Source organism: Triturus cristatus, chromosome 8, assembly GCF_964204655.1.
Source record: "Triturus cristatus chromosome 8, aTriCri1.1, whole genome shotgun sequence".
NCBI classification, from domain to species: domain Eukaryota; kingdom Metazoa; phylum Chordata; class Amphibia; order Caudata; family Salamandridae; genus Triturus; species Triturus cristatus.
The window spans coordinates 413,452,715-413,471,938 of record NC_140591.1 but is presented as its reverse complement, the minus strand read 5'-3'; the positions used below and the strand labels follow the sequence as shown (position 1 = coordinate 413,471,938).

Genomic DNA, 19,224 nt, shown 5'->3' with positions numbered 1-19,224 from the left:
ACATCTGTAAGGGCTTGTTAAATGACAGCAAGGGTTTCAAAAAGGAGACATCTGGCTGTAGGCCCTCTGTCAAGATATTAGTCTTGACTGCGCCTGTCCAGGACCTCAGCCGCCCTTCGCACCACAATAGCATAAAGCGCTCCCTGCTGCAGCCACGGTAGGTGGAGAATGCAGGCCAGAATCTGGAGGTATCCAGTCCACTAGCCTCCCCAATTCCCCATACGGGTCCATTTCCTGATAAGGCTGGTCTTCTAAAGAGTCCAGCGACGTCACCCAATCTTCTTCCATTACTAGCCCTTTAGAATAAGGCTCATGAAACGCCCTAGGACCTGAAGGTTCTGTTGGTGCCGGCAGCCGCCAATCCGGCTCCGGATCGTCGGGAATTAGAATGAGGCTGGGGCTGCCGTGTGGTGCCCGCAGCATCGGGAAACTCGGTTTGGGCCGACACTAGGGAAGGTCGCAATGGCATAACCGGCGTCAGTTCCGATCGATTGCCAGATCCATTGGCGGGGTTGGGGGAGATTCAGAGCCATAGGGGGCGGAACCTGATGGAGCCACCTTTGACCCATAGATGAGGTGCATGGCCTTATAAAATTCTCAAAGTTTGGTAGGGGTCACTCCGGCTCCTGGAAAAACGGGGAGGAACCAAGCTCACCCAGGTGCAGGTTCCAAAGAACGAGGCCTAGATTGCCGAGGGTCCTCCACCGTGTAGGCCGATAGACGGGGAGAAGTCTCAGCGCGCTTTGACTTTGTTTTTTGTGCCTCTTACCTGAGTGTCCTGATTATTTGGCGTGGGACGAAGAGGACTTCGGACACCTGGAACGAGGCCCGCACTTTTACTCCCGACCGGTACCATGAATGAGATCTCCAAGGAGTTGTACAACAGGGTGCAAACTGCCGGACCGCAAGTAGCTTTAGGGACTGCTACCTCAAACCCTTCAGAGCCATGGTCCGGCAGTCGGAGCATGTTGTGGTCACCCTCCAGGCACCACAGGCAAACCAGGTGCGGGTCCGTCACAGACATGGCGCGGTGACAGGTGCTGCACGGCTTGAACCCAGAAGTCTTTCTAGACATGAGAAAAAAACATACACACCAAAAAGGGGCCAACAAAAATTAGAAAATTCTGTCAAAAAGTGAGAGGGTAGCTTTCTTCACAGATCAGCACTTGACTGGCGTGGAAAGAAAAGAACTGACATCAGCACACCGAGGTGGTGCCCATACAGGTCACGCGGACATCTCTATGGCGCAGACAAAGCCGGCATCACGTAGAGTCGTAGGCGTATTGCACAAAGAAAAATCTTCTGGATCTGGTCTGACGCCTGGGAAATTCAAAACTAAGGAATGTGCAGCTACATGTCTCTATCTGGTAATAGTATTTCTTAGTTAAACAACATAAAAATCAACCTGTATTTGTAAAGAGCAAACAACCTGTGGGTATCCAAATGCATGAAAACAGAAAAAGTGAAACTACAAAGTCTAAGAATGCCTAGTGCTGTTGACTGAACAATAAGAATTGGCTGAAGCTCACTTTCAAGAAATAGGACAAGTTGATAGCAAAGTGTAGACAACAAAGGTTCCTTGAATAGAGTACCATGCCTGTGGCTCTTTTGTAGCTGCTGTGCTCTCTTGGCTTTAACAAGCTGACTTGCACAAGGTCTTGCACACGTGATACTTTCTTACAGTGCACCGATCCATCATGCCTCACTCATTAATCAAAAACAATAATTTGATGCAACGTTTCAAATGTTGTAAAGATAATCGTGCCCGCAAGCTCTGTACCACATGAGAAGGAAAAAACAACAAAGGACGAAGGCGTCAAACATTATTCTTCAATCTAAGCAATTACCAACATGAATCGTGCATACTTCAACCTTGGATTTCACATGTTTTAAGAAAAAACAGCAAACAGTGGAAAGCAAATGTAAAAAATGTAAATAAAGGGGAACCTGGTACTTTAATAAGATGGCGTATTCCTCAGAACCATCATCTTACTTGCTGCCAAGCTCAATACTTGTTTTAGTTCGAAGATCACCCAAAACGTGTATTAAGTCAAACTACATTTGGCCAGTTCTTTTTTAAGTAAGGCATAAAGGTGGTACAGTATGAGGTCACAAATATTCTAACCAAAACGTAGATGAACCTACCACCATTAGATATAAAAGGCAAATGCTACTTACCAGTATGCATCTGTTCTTGGCATGTAGAGCTGCAGATCTACACACTGTGCATAGATCGCCATCTGGTGTTGGGCCTGGATGTTTGCAGTTGTTTTTCCTCTTGGAAAGTCTTTGGCAGTCACGAGGTATGTGACTCCTCCTTTGGATCGTTTTGCGCATGGGCTTTGGCTCCATCCTCAGATTGTTTTTCGCCAGCAGGGAAAGATGGAGCGTAGTAATAACAGTGAAGATGCCCATGTGTGTTGTATGTAAAAAAGATAGACTGGAACAGATAAAGGTAGCCGGGGAGGCGGGTGGGCGTGTGTAGATCTGCGGCTCTACATGCCAAGAACAGATGCATACTGGTAAGTAGCATTTGCCGTTCGAGGCATATGAGCTGCAGATTACACACTGTGCATAGAATCTATAGCAGTACTCATCCTTAGCGGCGACCACCCGTATCTGTTACAGTGGTTTGAAATAATGTTTTGAGAACAGCCTGGCCCACACTAGCCTGTTGCTTAGTTTGCACATCTACACAATAGTGTTTAGTGAAAGTGTGCGGTGTTGACCATGTAGCTGCTCTGCAGATATCATCTAATGGGATTTTCCCTAGAAATGCCATTGAAGCCACTATATTACGTGTAGAGTGGGCTTTTGGGGGGAACGGATAGCGTTCGTTTTGCTTTGTGGTAGCAAATCTGAATGCATTTGACAATCCACCTAGCTATCCCTGACTTGGAGATGGGTTTGCCTTTGTGTGGTGGTGAGAAAGAGACAAACAGTTGTTTGGTCTTACGAAAAGGTTGTGTTCTCTCGATGTAGTAGAGTAAGGCTCGTTTGACATCTAATGTGTGAAGAGCTCTTTCTGCAACGGACTGTGGTTGCGAGAAGAATACTGGTAGTTCTACAGATTGGTTTAGGTGAAAAGGCGAAATTACTTTAGGGAGGAATTTTGGGTTAGTACGGAGAACAACCTTGTTATGGTGCATTTGGAGAAAAGGTTCTTGAATGGCAAGTGCTTGTATCTCACTGACCCTTCTGAGGGAAGTGATGGCTACAAGAAAGGCGGTTTTCCATGTTAGGAATTGAAGTTCACATTTGTGTAGAGGTTCAAAGGGAGGTCCCATTAGTCTGGTGAGATCTATATTTAAGTTCCACACAGGTGAGGGTGGCACTCTGGGGGGAATTATTCTTTTGATGCCTTTCATGAAGGCTTTAATGGCAGGTACTCTAAAAAGTGATAGATGTTGCCTGTTTTGTAGATAAGCTGCTATGGCTGTAAGGTGCAGTCTAATGGACGTATAGGCTAGATTGCATCTTTGCAGGTGTAGTAAATAGCCTATGATGTGTGGAATGGACACATCTAGGGGATTGATCGTATTGTTGTGACAATACACAACAAAACGTTTCCACTTGGCTGCGTAGCACGCTCTAGTGGTGGGTCGCCTAGCTTCTTTAATGACATTCATGCAGTCAGGGGAAGATTTAGATAACCGAATTCTAGGATTTCAGGAGCAAGATCGCAAGGTTGAGCTGAGCTGGAGCTGGGTCCGGGTGCCTGATCTCTCCATGGTTCTGGGTTAAAAGGTGTGGAGAGAGGTGTAATTTTTGTTGCGGTACTACAGATAGTTCCAGCAGTGTGGTGTACCACGGTTGTCTGGCCCAAGTTGGAGCTACTAGGATTTGCGTGAGGGAGTGTTGTTGTAGTTTGCGCACCACTAATGGAATGAGTGGGAGAGGCGGAAAAGCGTATGCAAATCTGCCTGACCAGTTCATCCATATTGCATTGCCTTTGGACAATGGGTGTGGATATCTGGCGGCGAAGCTTGGGCATTTGGCGTTTGTGGGTGGCGAAGAGGTCGATCTATGGATGGCCCCACATTTGAAAGTACGCGTGAAGAACTTGCGGGTGGAGTTCCCACTCGTGGAGTTGTGGTGTTTGTCTGCTGAGCAGATCTTCCATAGTGTTTTGGACTCCTGGGACAGGCTGGGCTAGGAAAAAGACTTTCTGGGGGATGGCCCATCTCCATATGCTCTGTGCTAGCTGAGAGAGCAGTGGAGAGTGCGTGCCGCCTTGTTTTTGTATATAGTACATGGCTGTCATGTTGTCTGTGCGGACTAGGACTGCTTTGCCTGAAATCTGTGTTTGAAAAGATTTTAGGGCTAAAAATATGGCTAGTAACTCCAGATGGTTGATGTGGAGTAACTTTTGTTGAGGTGTCCATCTGCCCTGCATGGTGTGATGTAATAGGTGAACTCCCCAGCCGGAGAGCGATGTGTCCGTTGTAAGTACTACCTGAGGAACCGGGTCCAGGAACGGTCGCCCTTTAGAAAGGTTTTTGGTGGTCCACCACTGCAGATAGCGATGGGTACGACCGTCTAACAACACCAGATCTGTTAATTGGCCATGGGCCTGGTTCCATTGGCGTGCTAGGCACTCTTGGAGAGGACGCATCTGGAGTCTTGCGTGGGGTACTATGAATATGCAAGAGGCCATCATTCCTATTAGTTGCATGAACACTCGAGCTGGAAGAGTGTTGTGGCTGAAATTTTGCGCGTAGAGCTTGAATGCTTGCTATCCTGGCAGAACTGGGGTAGGCTAGCGCTTATGAGGTGTCTATAGTGGCACCCAGATATTGTTTTACGTGGGACGGTTGGAGATGGGACTTTGCGTGGTTTACCGTGAAACCCAGTTGGTGAAGTAGTTGGATAGTGGCGTGCATGTGTTGTACACACTGGTTGTATGAACTGGCTTTTATTAGCCAGTCGTCTAGGTATGGGAAGACATGGATGTGTTGTCTCCGCAGGTGAGCTGCCACTACTGCTAGGCACTTGGTGAATACTCGTGGTGCTGTGGTGACTCCAAATGGGAGTACTTTGAATTGGTAGTGTTGGCCGTCTACTACAAATCTGAGGAACTTCCTGTGAGCGTTGTGAACAGGAACGTGGAAATAGGCGTCTTTGAGGTCTAAAATGGTCAGGAAATCGTTGTGGGAGAGCAGTGGAAGTACCTGCTGAAGTGTTACCATGTGAAAATGGTCTGAGTGTATGTATTGGTTTAGTGGCCTGAGGTCTAGGATGGGTCGTAGAGTGTCGTCCCTTTTTGGTATGAGAAAATATAGGGAGTAGACCCCCATATTTTGTTGGTTGGTAGAAACACTTTCTATCGCCCCCTTTTGTAGGAGGGAGATTACCTCCTGCTTTAGTAGTGTTAGATGCTCCTGTGACATTGGGCGTTGTCGGGGTGGAATGTTTGGGGGGTAGATATTAGTTCTAGGCAGTAGCCTGACCGAATTATTTGTGTTACCCATTTGTCTGAGGTGATGGTAGTCCAGACAGGAAGGAAATTGTGGAGTCTGCCCCCGACCGGAGTGGGATGGTCTAGGGGGAGTGGAGGGGAGTCATTGAGTAGGTGCGGAGGCAGAGCGGGCGGTGTTTGTTTTGCCTCTACCTTTATTATTGTTGTCTCTGTAGCCGCCTCTTTGGTAACCCCTTGTAGAGGTGGATTGGGTAGGGGCCTTATATGAAGTGGAAGCGGTGTCAGAGGAGTAGCCTCTGGATGTGCTCCGAACGGAAGAGCGGCGAAAGAAGCGCCTGGGAGGGTGTGATTGTAAGGCTCCCATAGACTTCGCCGTATCGGTGTCTTTTTTCATTTTTTCTAGGGCCTCATCCACTTTTGGGCCCAACATATGTTCCTGGTCAAAGGGGTGGTTAAGGATGGAAGCTTGCACTTCTGGTTTAAGACCTGAGATCCTTAGCCAGGCATGGCGATGGAGGAGGGTGCTGGTACTAATGGCTCTGGAGGCGGTGTCAGCGGCATCTAGGGCACAGCGGATGGAGGTATTGGTAATGGTTTTGCCCTCCTGAATTAACTCATTTGCCCTATTTTTATATTTGTCAGGGAGGTGTTGCATTATGGCTTCTAGTTCGTCATAATGGGCCCTGTCGTATCTTGCCAGTAGCGCTTGTGTATTAGCGATGCGCCATATGTTGTCAGCTTGGGATGCAGTGTGCTTGCCTGATGCGTCCAAGAGTTTTGACGCTTTGTCAGGTGGTGGTGCTTCGCCTGACGCTTGGGAGTTTGCCCCCTTTCGTGCTGTAGACACTACTAGGGAATCTAGTGGTGCTGGCCCTCTGATGTAGGCGGGATCTGTAGGGGCGGCTTTATATTTTTTGTCTATGCGCGGGTTAATGACCCTGGCTCTGACTGGGTCTTTAAAGACCTCCGGCGCGTGTTTGTTAACCCCTTTGAGCATGGGCAGTATGGAGGTGGCCCTATGCGTGGTGTCAAAAGCATCGAGAAGGAAGTCCTCCTCCACGGGGTCGGTATGGAGATCCACCCCATGATAGTGTGCAGCCCTTTGGAGTAAGTGGTTAAACCCTAATGAGTCTTCTGCTGGGGATGGTCTCGAAAGGTAGAGATCATCTTGCGGGACGTTAGGAATGTCAGGGATGTTATAGTCGTCCCATGGGTCTTGGGAGCCTGTGGGAGTGGGGTCCCCTGGAGGTAAGTCATGGGGTACGTCCCCACAGACATCATCATTATCATCATCCGGAGAGGGTGTGGGGGAATGATGAGGTGGGGGAGGAGGGGAAGGTGGAGGGGGTGGAGGAGGTGGTGAAGGCATTCTGAAAGGGGAGGTAGCAGAATCCTTCCTTTTAGGAGGTGGAGCTGGGGTAGGCTTTTCCAGCTGTCTCTTTCTGATGCTGAGCATCAAATGTCTGGTTTTGGGGTCCTTGATCAATGTCGTTTGCAATGGAACAGGTGCAAAATGTTCTTCCGAGGGTGGTTTGTCCATCGGCGCCGAAGGCACCGGGGTCGTCGGTTTGCTTGTTTTAGAGTCTGCGCTAGTCCGCTGTTTGGAACTATGCGGCCGGGAAAGGGTAGTTTGTTTACTCGGTGCCAAGATAGTTTTCGGTTTCGAGATATCAGTGTCGGTGGCCTTGTGTTTTTTGCTCGGTTCCGAGGATGGTGTCGGTACCGAGAAGCTGGAGCTGGTTTTCGGCGCCAAGAGTTTCGGTGGGGAGCTCGGTGCCGAGGAGGAGGCCATTTTCTTTTTCGGCGTCAGTGCGGAGGAGTGGTTCTCGGCACCAACAGTGGGCTGGCTCGAGCCCGAGCCGCCGGATGGCTTGATAGGCTTCTTTACCGTTCCCGAAGGTGCAGTGTGGGAAGCAGTGTGTTTGGTCTTGCCTAGGCCTGGAGGCGAAGGCGTGACCGAAGCCTTTTTCGGTGCAGTCGAGGGTGTGGGGGGGGGGGGGGGGGGTACTTCGGTACTCACGACCCTCTGTGCCGGAGTGATGTCCTCCACATCTGAATCGTCGGCTTCGGAGGCGCTGACGAGGCCCTCGTCGGTGTGTTGTCGCTCTGGAGCGTCGACGCCTTCCTCGAAGATGTCGTCTGGAATCGTCGTCGACGAGTGTGCCATGGATCTTCGCGCCCTTCGGTCTCGAATGGTTTTCTTGGACCGGAAGGACTTGCACGCCGGACAGTCTCGAGCCTCGTGTTCAGGGGAGAGGCAGAGGTTACAGACTTCGTGAAGGTCGGTGTGGGGGAATTTGGACCCACAACGAGGGCACTTCTTGAAAGGACTCCTTTCCATTAGCCAGGACCGGAGCTTGGGTAGGCCCGAAGGCCGTCGTCGACGACTGGAATCGAAGGTCTTGATCGAGGAGAGTCGCGTCGAGATCGCGATCGAAAACAATACCGCGAATGGGGTGAGGATTGCGCGTCGATAGAGGAACTGGAAACTGTTCGGAACCGGAGCGCGAAGATCACATCCGAGCCCGATGGCGGGAAAAAACAATCTGAGGATGGAGCTGAAGCCCATGCGCAATACGATCCAAAGGAGGAGTCACATACCTCGTGACTTCCAAAGACTTTCCAAGAGGAAAAACAACTGCAAACATCCGGGCCCTACACCAGATGGCGATCTATGCACAGTGTGTAATCTGCAGCTCATATGCCTCGAACATTTATTTTTTGCAAAACCCTGTAGCGTTTACAAGAATATGATGACCTCTAATTAGTGCCGTGCAGTTGACGCAATTCGAAACACAAGAAGAAAACATTCAGTGAGGCAGACAGTAACAAGATACATAATATAATAACATATCTGGAAATTATAGTTGGGGCTTATATTACATTGCACAAATCACTTGAAAAAGCAAGAATAACAACAGACGTACCTGATATTAAAGGTATGGCCAATGTTGGTCATAGCTGAAGTCATAATTTCCGTAGTAAGGCTTTCAGCAAAGCTTACAGCATCATGTCCAATTCCACTATCAGCTGCAAGACTTGTGTTGCTTAGTTCTCTCTCAGCTTTCTCGATAGCTGCTGTCACAATTCTTTCCGCAAGCACGGCCCTCTGCTCTGGGTCAATGTGAATTTTTGGTATATCAATGTGAGCAGCTCTTGACTTTTGACCACCATTGTTATATTTAGGTTTGGAGAGTTGCTTAATTCTATATGGGGGCGCTTGACCAGGCATATAGTGACACGCTCCCCGGGAAGAGTAACAGTAGTCCTTCAATTTGCAATATCTACAGTCTGATGCAGACAAAGTAGCCACTTTTTCAGAGCTTTGATACCTGTCAACCTTCTTTCCGCTTTCTGCTGCACGAATACCAACAGTATTCAGGCTCAGTTCTAAAGTGTCATCCACCACTTTTCTGGCATACTGTTCTATGGCTTGAATAAAGCCTTCACTATAACCATATTCATTCAAGCTACCAGTACTGTGGTACAACTTATGTTTTTCAGAAAAAGGAAGAAGGGGTTTGGAAAAGGAGTTTATGAGAATATCACCTGCTACCTCATCAACTGCTGATCGTTTGTAAAGACAGGAATCTGTCAGAGATTTCGGCAGACAGACTGTTGACATTTTTAATTTTCTCCTAACATCACAAGTTATAGAATGAGCAAGAGATTCTGCAAAATGCAACAGGTCTGTACATTCGTTCCTAGGCATGTCATCATTACTTCCCCATGCATTGTCTCCACAATGGTGCTTCATGCCATTTTTTGTTGGTCTGTCAAAGTCTGTTGTTTGAGGATAATCTTTGCTCAGAAACCTATTCCCATCTTGTGCAGTGGTCACCTGTGAGCCCTTCATTGGAAATATTCTCTTGTTGTATTTCAGTTTCATTCCCTGTGCAGCTTGCTGTAGGCCTGATTTTATAGCTCGATATGCCAGTCTGCTGGCATACTGGTCCATGATTAACTCACTGCTAGCCCCTTCCCGTTTCAGAACCTGTAGAATGTGACCTGCGTACTCATCTGTCACACTTTCGCAGCTCGGATATTTGGAAGTCAGTCCAGGAGAACCTGAACTCAAAGGTAAAGAAAGAACTGAACCGCTTGACTCTCTGGACCACTGGCCTGCTATACCACAAATCCTTTCGCTCGATCTACAGTCGCTACTGTTTCGCCTACGGCCAAGACCAGCAACATGACAGTTTACTTTTTTGAGCTGCAGCAGCTTACGGTGCCTTGTGACTGCCGTTCTCTTAGCATCATTGAGGACTGCTGCAGCCATGTCACCTGCATAATTCCACAGGGAAGTGAGAGTGTCTTCTGTGAAGTTTTTCATGCATGTGGTGTAGCTCCATCTTTCATTTAGCAGACCTAAAAGAGACTGTTTTTTGTCAATTTCCACTGGCCCAGCTTTATCATCCAAATAAAAAGATGCCATTTCAGTTCCAATAGAAACAATATGGTTTGCCAAGTTACTTGCATATGCTGACGTTTTCTCAGACTTCCCCACAGAAGAGTCAGATTGTTCGTCATCTTCACTACTTTCAACTTCTTCAGAAAGTGAGGTCACAAGCTTCAACATAAACTCTTCATTCTGTTCAGATTCCTGTCCATTTGTAGGTGGATTGCGAGGTGTGGAAGGTGGGGTGGCAGGAGCGTGTTCCTTGGCCAATTCACCCTTGAGTTTCTTAGTTACCTTCCTTAGATTTCGGTCCGCTCTAACCTGAGTTGGTGCCAGAGGAGTAGGTGGAGGGGGATCTGGTAATGAGCTGAAATTTATATCTTGACCTCTGGGTTTACTCTCCATTTGCAATGTTTCTCCACTATCAAACATTGAAGAGGAAAAATAATTTGTTTGCAGATTTGAGCTCACTGAAGAACCTGTCACTGACTTCTTAATTTCATAACTTGCAAACGTGTCATGTGTGCCACTTATTCTAATTTCAGGACTTGTGACCCCTTCATTCACACATTTCTTATCTGCAACATATGGTGCAAGTGATGAAAGGACATCTGCTACATGTCCTTTATGCTCCTCTGGGCAGTATTTCAGCACAGTATGTTGGATAGAGCCCTGGCCACAGGGCCATGATGAAACACATTTTAGGGGAATCTGTTGATGCTCTGCACTTCTTGACACATGCCTTTGTTTTCCATGCTCTGTTTTTTTTATTCCAATATGACTGTTGACATCAGAAGCTGCCATTCTCAATTCACTGGCTTGCATTAATATGGATTCATCTACTGACTGCTTTACGATATACTTTGCTAGCTGATCTGCAAACATTGTTTTTGACATATCTATAGGCAGGCTTGGTGAATAAGAAGGTGGTTTCACAACTATTTTTCTTGTGAGATAATCTGCATACTCGTCCACGGTCTTTGTGGCATTGGTGGATGTTATCACCTCATAAGCATCATTCACAATCATATCCACCATGTTTCCAGAGAAGCCGGCGAGGGTGTCTGGCTTGATCGTTTGATCACTGCTGCTACTCACATCAACAGTTCTATGTTTCAAATCAATTTGGTCAGTAGTAGTATGACGGAGTTCTGAGGATAGATCAGAATTTCCAACAGAACAAATGGGCTCTCTCTCTTCTTCTGCAAGGTATGATGCATCAATAATATCACTACACGTTCTTTCTATGGGACAAATATTTTCTTTTGTGTTGCCTATAAAACTGGTTGGCGACTGGCAAAGTGCACTTCCAGCCAGGGGAACTGATATTGAACTTACAACACCAGAAGTAAAGAACAAAGCCTGTTGTATATTATATGCTCTTTCAGGTTCAAGAGAGAAACTCAAAGTGGTCAAATCTCGATCTTGAAAATTTGGAGAAGCAGTGCAAGTCTGTGTGGACTGCATCATACTTTCTGCATTTCCATATTTTATGCTGTCCAAAGAAACACTTATAGCTGCTTGTGTGGTGAAGGTCACGTCAGCCTGGGATAGTTCTATAAATGCTTCTTGAATTACAGATTCAGATAAATCTTTAGCATATGATTTCACAACCTTGTTTTCACAATCAAAGGGCCATGGATGAGCAGTTGTGGGAGTAGATGGTTGAGAAAACTGGCATACTTCCATAATTCCTTCAAAAACAAGTTCCTCCGCAAGATCTGCTGCAAATCTTGCTACTGTGTTGGTAAACATCTGTTTCTTTACACTCTGGAGTTCACTTAGTGCACTTGACACAGCTTCACTTACCATAAAGCTTGCTAGGCCACTTATAGCACGCTCCTTCAAGGAAAAGGCACGGCGGCATCCAATCTCATAGAAAGCCATTTGAAACACAGACGAAGTCAGTTTTGAAGCCAAATGGCACAACGCATTGGTGCACGTTGAAACACCTCTCTGCAAATCTTTAAATGCACTTCCAAAACTTTTCTCAACCAGTTCTGTAGCAAATTTCTGCATGCCTCCTTTTACTAGGAGTGTCCTGTGCTTCCGCTGAGTTTTGCGGTCAACATCCTTCTCAAGAGTTTTGCCTTTGCATTTCACAGTTTCTTCCTGTTCCTCCTTCGCTACAACCAAGCCCAAATAGGGAAGGCTTCTTCTGCGTTTCTGTACCATTTTAGAGTGTGAATGAAGTGCAGAACCCAGTATGTCAAATGAAACACTGTCTGCAAAATCTGAGTATGTATGATAAGACAACTCATGTCCAATAGTATTCCCATGGCCACACTGTCTGTAACAACATTCTGAGGTGGCACAGCTTCCAAGTGGGCTGAAAGCAGAACTAATCGGACTAAACAAAGACCCTGCATCTTCTCCAGTTGTTTTAACAGGAAGAGGAGAACCTGGGGTGTCAGAGTGAGTACCAAAAGGAGATTCTGCCTTACGTGGAGTTGGCTTTCTTACGTTTGCTGGCAGAGTGGGCTGATCAAACTTAAATCTGTGAGGATTCATGCCAGTGGAGCAAGACTTCTCTTTTATACATTTTCTTTTTTGTGGTGACTTTTCAAGCAGAGCTTCCCCTTTAAGATGATAGGAGTTTTCAAGGGAGCGATCTGAATCGTCAAACTGATCGAAACTATCAAAAAACTCACTGACCTCAGAGTCTGAGTCCTCAATGTCATCCTTTGCAACTGGGATTTGTGATAAATCAAGAGTAGCCTGCAAGCTTTTTTGATAGCCTTCCTCATCCAAGAAAATTATGGGGCTTGGGCTAGAGCAGTCAGATTCAGATGATTCAGCAGGAGAAGAAGGCTGAAGGCCTTTGTGTAACAAATGGGGTACTTGGCTAGAGGCACTGCTGGGCCTACAGAAACTTCTCTGGTTCCACAAATCAGAAACTGAGGTAGTGACTGAATTTTTTAGCGGAGAATGAGACAATTCCTTGTGTCCTGATATGTTGATAAAAGAAGCAGAAGATGATTTACGGCGGGAAGAGCTCACAATGATTTTTGATCCACTAGAATTCAAACAATGAGTAGGCACAGTCTGTGAAGCAACATCACGCTGGATCCTTGTTGTGCCACAGCCACGTCCTGAAAAAATAGAAAAAGCTTCAAATATAAAATCTAGAAGTTATTAAATTCACAGGCATGCTTTGTAATTTAAGTATGAAAACACGTAGAGCAAATGGTTGCTTTATTATGCAATAGTGTACTATGATTGAATTAGTGCTGCAATACAAGGTTAAGCATATATTTCTTATTTAGCATTTGGGGTTTATATTTTTTAAGTGATCAATCAATGCAAAAGAACACAAACGATCTATGCAGCTTCACAGTGAATTGTCTGAAGTGAGCAACCTGATAACATGTCTGTGACTTTCAAACAACTCACTTGGTTTCTTTTTGATCTTAACTTTCGTGTTACTCTGGGTTCCTTGTAGGAACCTGGCTCTTTATATAGTGGACCAAAAAGAGGTACACTGAGTAAAGAGTCCAGGCAAACCCCAATCAGTTTACAGGGGCACAAATGATACACCCAAAAGCTCTGTTTTGTGGTAGATGGGCAAGCAGTAAGGATATAATAGAGTGGGTAGTGCTAAGTGTTTATTGCATACACAAAGGCACACACACTCAAAGAATTACGACACCAATTTATAAAAATAACATACTTTTATATGATTTTAGATATCAAGATCATCAGAATCGGGTAAGTACTTTTCGAGTTATGCATTTTTACAGTTTTCAAGAGCTGACAGAGCAATTTTTGGGTGCGATAATGTTATCCTATGGGGAAAAAAATATGTACTGCATTGGGGTACGTAACAGAGAATTATGGGACTAATCTCCGGGACTTAAGGTGAGTAAGGGGCAAGGTCCAAGGCCACAACAACAGGTCACCTCGGAAGGCTTGAGGCGTATGGGTGCAGAGGTGTGTTACAGCGCCGGGTGTCCAATTCATTTCAAAGGGGAACGGTCCGGTCAGAATGTGCTGCAAGCTGTGACTGGGGGACCAGCCTTCCTGGAGGAGGAGGTGATAGCACCTCTCTCCAGAGCAGGCATTGGTTCTGTCCTCAGAGTGGGGCTTTCACCTTCTAGGGGGCCAGAAACTCGTCTATGGTGGCAGGCTGGACTGGACCAGCCAGCCAGCACACTAGAGGGCTAGTAGATTTCAGTGGGCACCTCTAAGGTACCCTCTCGGTGCACGCAACAATAAATCCATCACTGGAATCAGTGTAGGTTTATTAATACGAGGTGTTTGAAACTAAACACCATAGGTTTCAGTAAAACCATTATGTAGCTGGATAACGAATAGTTTCTTACTGGTCGGTGTAGTTTTGCAGCTTGAAGATCTTTCTGGATTCACTATGCTGTGCATTATTCCGCGGTCTGGTGGTTGGGTCCGGATTCGTAGTCTTTCTTTTGTCTATTTTGTTGTTGTTTTTTGTAGCCCAGGTGGGCGTCGACGTCCCACCATTTGGTGCACCTCTCGTGACATCGTCCTGCTTCCTGCGGAAGTCCCACCTCGGGGCGCCATCTTCGGATTCTTTTTTTTTTTTTTTTTTTTTGGAACCCTAGGCCATTAACCGTATTTCTTCTCAATTTTATCCTTTCTCATATTTCTTTTCAAAACTTCTTTGTTCTCCATTCTCTGTCTTTCCCCCCTCTTCTCCATCCTCATCTTTCTGGCGGAGGTGGGAGGGTTCGCTAGTGAATCCAGAAAGATCTTCAAGCTGCAAAACTACACCGACAGGTAAGAAACTATTCGTTTTGCAGCGTGAATCTTTCTGGATTCACTATGCTGTGCATCGATTTTGTAGCGGTTTGTCACTATTGTGGCTGCTGGGTGGAAGATGAGCGTTGGTCGTTGAATATATGTTGAAGCAACTTTTGTCCTACTTGTGCTTCCTTGTTCATTTGTATATCCATGCAGTAGTGCTTAGTGAACGTGTGCACTGAAGCCCATGTTGCCGCCAGGCATATGTCTTGAATGGGTGTGTTTGCCAGAAAAGCAATTGTGGCTCCTTTCTTCCTTGTGGAGTGGGCCAGTGCCCTTTCTGGTAGTTCTTGCCCTGCCTGTTTGTGGCAGAACTGTATCGTGTGTGCGATCCATCGCGCGATGGTGCCCTTTGTTACTGGCCTACCCAGGAAGCTGGTTGCGAAGGACACAAAAAACTGCTTAGTTTTCCTGTGCTCCTTGGTTCTCTCAATGTAGTGCATCACCGCCCTTCTAGTGTTCAGAGTGTGCAGTGCCCTTTCTGCGCCTGTGGTAGGGTTCTGAAAGAAGCTTGGCATTTGTATTGTCTGGTTCATATGAAATGCCGACACCACCTTCGGCATGAAATGTGGGTCCGTTCTCATTACGACTCTGTCCTTGTGTATCTGGATGTAGGGCTCTTGCAGCGTTAGCGCTTGCTGCTCGCTTACTCTGCGCAGTGAGGTTATTGCCACCAGAAAGGCTGTCTTCATTGTTAGCATTTGAAGGGAGGCCTTGTGAATGGGTTCAAAGGGCGCCTTCATAAGTTCCGTTAGGACTAAGTTGAGGTTCCACGCCGGCGGCGGCATCCGTTTTGGTGGCGCTATCCTTTTTGCCCCCTCCAGGAACCGCTTTACAACTCTTGATGTGAAGAAACTTTCACCCGTCTCACCTCGTGTGTAGGCAACAATCGTTGCGAGGTGTACCCTTAGTGAGGATGAACATAGTTTAGCCTTTAGTAGGTGCGTGAGGTATCTTAGCACCGTTGATTCCCTTGTCATCTTAATTTGCAGTTTATGTCTCCTGCACCAATGTGTGTACCTCTTGCATTTTTCCCCATAGCATTTCCGCGTCGTCGGTCTCCTTGCTTCCCGGAGCACTCGCATAGTGCTTTGAGGTAGCCTAAGGTGTGCAAACTCTATGTTTTCAGGAGCCATGCCGCTAGGCCGAGGCTCTCTGGTTCTGGGTGTAGAACCTCTCCGTTCTGCATGGAGAGTAAGTCCTTTTCTCTTGGTGAACTTGTGTGGTGGTCCCTGTGCCATCTCCACTATTTGCGAGTACCAGGTCTGTCTTGCCCACTGTGGTGCCACTAGGATCAGCGTCATGTTGCTGGTCCTGCACTTGTTGAGTACCCTGTGTAACAGTGGTATTGGTGGAAAAGCGTAGGCAAATGTTTTTGACCAGCTTATCCATAGGGCATTCCCCTTGGATTGTTTTTCTGGTTGTCTGGATGCGAAGCTTTGGCAATTTGCATTCTGGTGTGTTGCAAACAGGTCTATTGTCGGTGTACCCCACCTTCTGAATAGCCTTTGCGTTTCCTGTCCATTGAGCTCCCACTCGTGGGACGCCGAAGTCTGCCTGCTGAGCCAGTCTGCTTCCACATTGTCCTTCCCCGGTAGGTGAATGGCCAGCAGGTCTATTTTGAGTGGGATGGCCCATCTCCAAATCTCCTGCGCCAGGTTGGATAGGGGAAATGACTGTGTTCCTCCCTGCTTGTTGATGTAGAACATCGTTGTTGTATTGTCTGTTTGTATCAACACCTTCTGGCTTTTTTCTGGAAGGCTTTCAGGGCTAGGAATACGGTCTTCAACTCCAGGTAGTTGATGTGTCTGACCGCATCCGCTGGAGTCCACAGACCCCTCACTCTGAGCTTGTCCATATGTGCTCCCCATCCTATCTGAGATGCGTCTGTGGTGATGGTCACCGTTGGGTTTGGTGGTGTCAAGGGCTTCCCTATAGTTATGTTCTCCCTGTTCCACCATGCTATCTCTTCTTGCACCGCGTGCGTTACAACCACTAGATCCTCCCAACTTCCGCTTGCCTGTGACCATTGCCGTTACAGCCATTCCTGCAAAGGCGTCATGTGTAGGCGTACATTGGGAACTAGGTGAATGCATGACGCCATCATCCCCATGATCTTGCTCGCTGTTCTCACTGTCAGAGCTTGCCCCTTCTGGTAGAGGCGCGTCTCCTTCAGCAGGGTCAGTGTTCTCTTGTCGCTGGGCATCACTGTTCTCTGTAAGGTGTTGATCTTTGCCCCCAAGAAGATCTTCACCTGTTCTGGTTCCATAGAGGATTTCCCCCAGTATATTGAGAATCCCAGCTTCGTTAGTGTGTTCGTGACCCGCTGTGCGTGTTCCTCGCACCTTTCGCGTGAACTTGCCTTTATTAGCCAGTCGTCGAGGTAAGGGTATACATGAATCCCTTCCCTCCGCAGGTACGCTGCCACTGCCGCCAGGCATTTTGTGAAAACCCTTGGTGCGGACTTTAGCCCAAATGCCAAGGTTGTGAATTGGTAGTGTTCCTTGCCAATGGCGAACCTTAACAGACCTTTGTGCTGCCTGTTCATTGGGATGTGCAGGTAGGCATCTTTGAGATCCACGGTGGACATGAAGTCTCCGTCTCTCATTTGCGGGAGTACCTCTTGTAGGGACGTCATTTTGAATTTTTGCGTCCTTACGTACTTGTTTAGGAACCGTAGATCCAGAATGGGCCTTAGTGTTCCGTCCACCTTTGGTACCAGGAAGTAGTTTGAGTACACTCCCTTGTTCCTTTCTTTGAAAGGTACTGTCTCTATGGCATCCTTTAGGAGTAGTTCTTGTGCTTCTTCTACGAGTTGCACTAGCTCCTGTCCTGGGTGCTCCCTCCTCTTTGCCTTTCTGTTTGGTGGTTTCCTTTCCAACTCTATACAGTATCCGAACTGTATGATGTTCTGTATCCATTTGTCTGTTGTTATCTTTTTCCACTCTTGAAGGAAACGTCTCAGTCTGCCGCCTACTGGTGTTGCATGTTCGTTGGCATTTGGTATGGGTAACCCTCTCGTCTTTGATCTTTTGTGCTCCACCCTCGGAGGGTTTTTGTGGGTGAGCACTCTTTCCCGTGTGAAGTCACTTTGAGGTGGGTTGGTCTCCCCCTCTGCGTCTCTGGCCTTGTCTGTTCCCCCTGCTCCGAAAGGACTGGCCTCGAGGCTGGTATTGCCAGTGTCGTTTTGTGCTGGGCCTGCTGCCCGTGATTGTCGCCCTGATGGGCCTGCTGGAATGTTTGGTGTGACGTTCCCGGCTGGTTTCCTCCTCTTCCGTAAGGTCTCCGTGTCGGGGTACCTCTTCTCATTCCTCTGAATTGCAGGGACCCCATGGACCTTGCTGTTTCCTTCTCCTTTTTGAGCTGGGTGAGTTTTTCATCCACCGGTGCCCCGAACAGCGTCTCTCCGTTGAAAGGGGTGTTCAGGATGTTGTTCTGTACTTCTTGCTTGAAGCCTGAAATCCTGAGCCAGGCTTGCCTTCTTTCTGTTATTTCAATTGCCATCAGCCTGCTTGATGTTTCTGCTCCATCCAACGCTGTTTTAAGGCAAGAGTTTGCTATATTCTTTCCTTCCTCCACTAGGTGCGCAGCTCTTTGTTGGTATTGCTCGGGGAGGTGCTTCATCAGTTCCCCCATTTCTTCCCAGTGTTGGTACTGGTGCCTGTTCAGTAGGGCATTGGAGTTCGCCATGCGCCAGTGCATTGCCGCGTTTCTCTCTATTTTTCTCCCCGTCAGGTCCATCCTCCTGCTTTCCTTGTCTGGAGGTGGTCCAGAGGTTGCTGGGACATTTGCCCTCTTCCTGGCAGTAGATGCAATGATAGAATCTGCTGTGACGGATCCTTTTATGTATGGAGGGTCCTGGGAGGAGTGTTTATATTTTTTCTCTGTCCTAGGTGTGATGGACCTGCATGTTGCTGGGTCCTTGAATGCCTCGTTCCCCTGGATCATGACACTCTGGAGCATGGGGAGGAACTGGCTCCTAGTTTGGATAGGGAGCAGTGTCTCCAGTAAAAAGTCTGCTTTAGGCTTTTCTTCCTCCAGTTTAACACCAAAAGCTGCAGCCGCGCTTTTGACTACCATGTTGTAAGCCCATATGTCATCTGGCGGCGAAGGCCTCGAAGGGTAAGTCTCCACTGGCTCTTCTGGATTTTCGGCGTCGAGGTCCTGCCACTCCAAGTCCTGCGTCGTCGACGGCGCTGAGCCGTAGTTTGAATGTTGTTCTTCATATTCTTCACCCTCATAGTAAAGGTCTTCTTCTTCCTCTCCGGGAGTCTTCGACAGTTCTTCTGCGTCGAACTCCTCCTGTTCCTCGACGATGATTTCGTTGGGATAGAGAATTTTTTCATCTTCTCGTCGAACTCCCTTCCTTTGAAGGATGCTCTCCATCTCTGCTTCGAGCCTCCTCTTTTTCTTCTCCATTTCGGAGGCGTGTTCGACGTCGAGCGCCGGTCTTTTCGACGCGACTTTATCTTTCGAAGTCGAACGCCCACTTTCTTGGCCTTGCTTCGACGACCTATGCCTTTCGGCGGTCTTCGGCACCTAGGAGTCCTTCTCGAAGGATCCGCCGGTCCTTTCGTCCTTGGATCCACTCGCGGTCGTCGAAATTTTCGGCGCCGGTGTTCCTTTCGAG

The 19,224-nt window shown here is 47.4% G+C and overlaps 2 protein-coding genes across 4 annotated transcripts in view; both read right to left on the bottom strand.

Annotated features, from left to right (window-relative positions):
• The window catches only part of AKAP11 (A-kinase anchoring protein 11), a 245,571-nt gene that overhangs the window by 111,653 nt on the left and 114,694 nt on the right, over positions 1 to 19,224 (bottom strand). For all 3 annotated transcript variants that reach the window (XM_085621811.1, XM_085621810.1, XM_085621812.1), the window contains exon 9: positions 8,347 to 12,910. In XM_085621811.1, the coding sequence (XP_085477937.1) occupies positions 8,347 to 12,910 (4,564 nt within the window). The remainder of the gene's footprint in view (positions 1 to 8,346; positions 12,911 to 19,224) is intronic.
• On the bottom strand, positions 14,386 to 16,631 carry LOC146802222 (uncharacterized). The gene is made up of 2 exons (XM_085621813.1): positions 14,615 to 16,631; positions 14,386 to 14,524 (listed from the first exon to the last, which is right to left on the bottom strand). The coding sequence occupies exon 1, from the start codon at positions 16,622 to 16,624 to the stop codon at positions 14,648 to 14,650; it is 1,977 nt and encodes a 658-aa protein (XP_085477939.1). The 5' UTR covers positions 16,625 to 16,631; the 3' UTR covers positions 14,386 to 14,524; positions 14,615 to 14,647.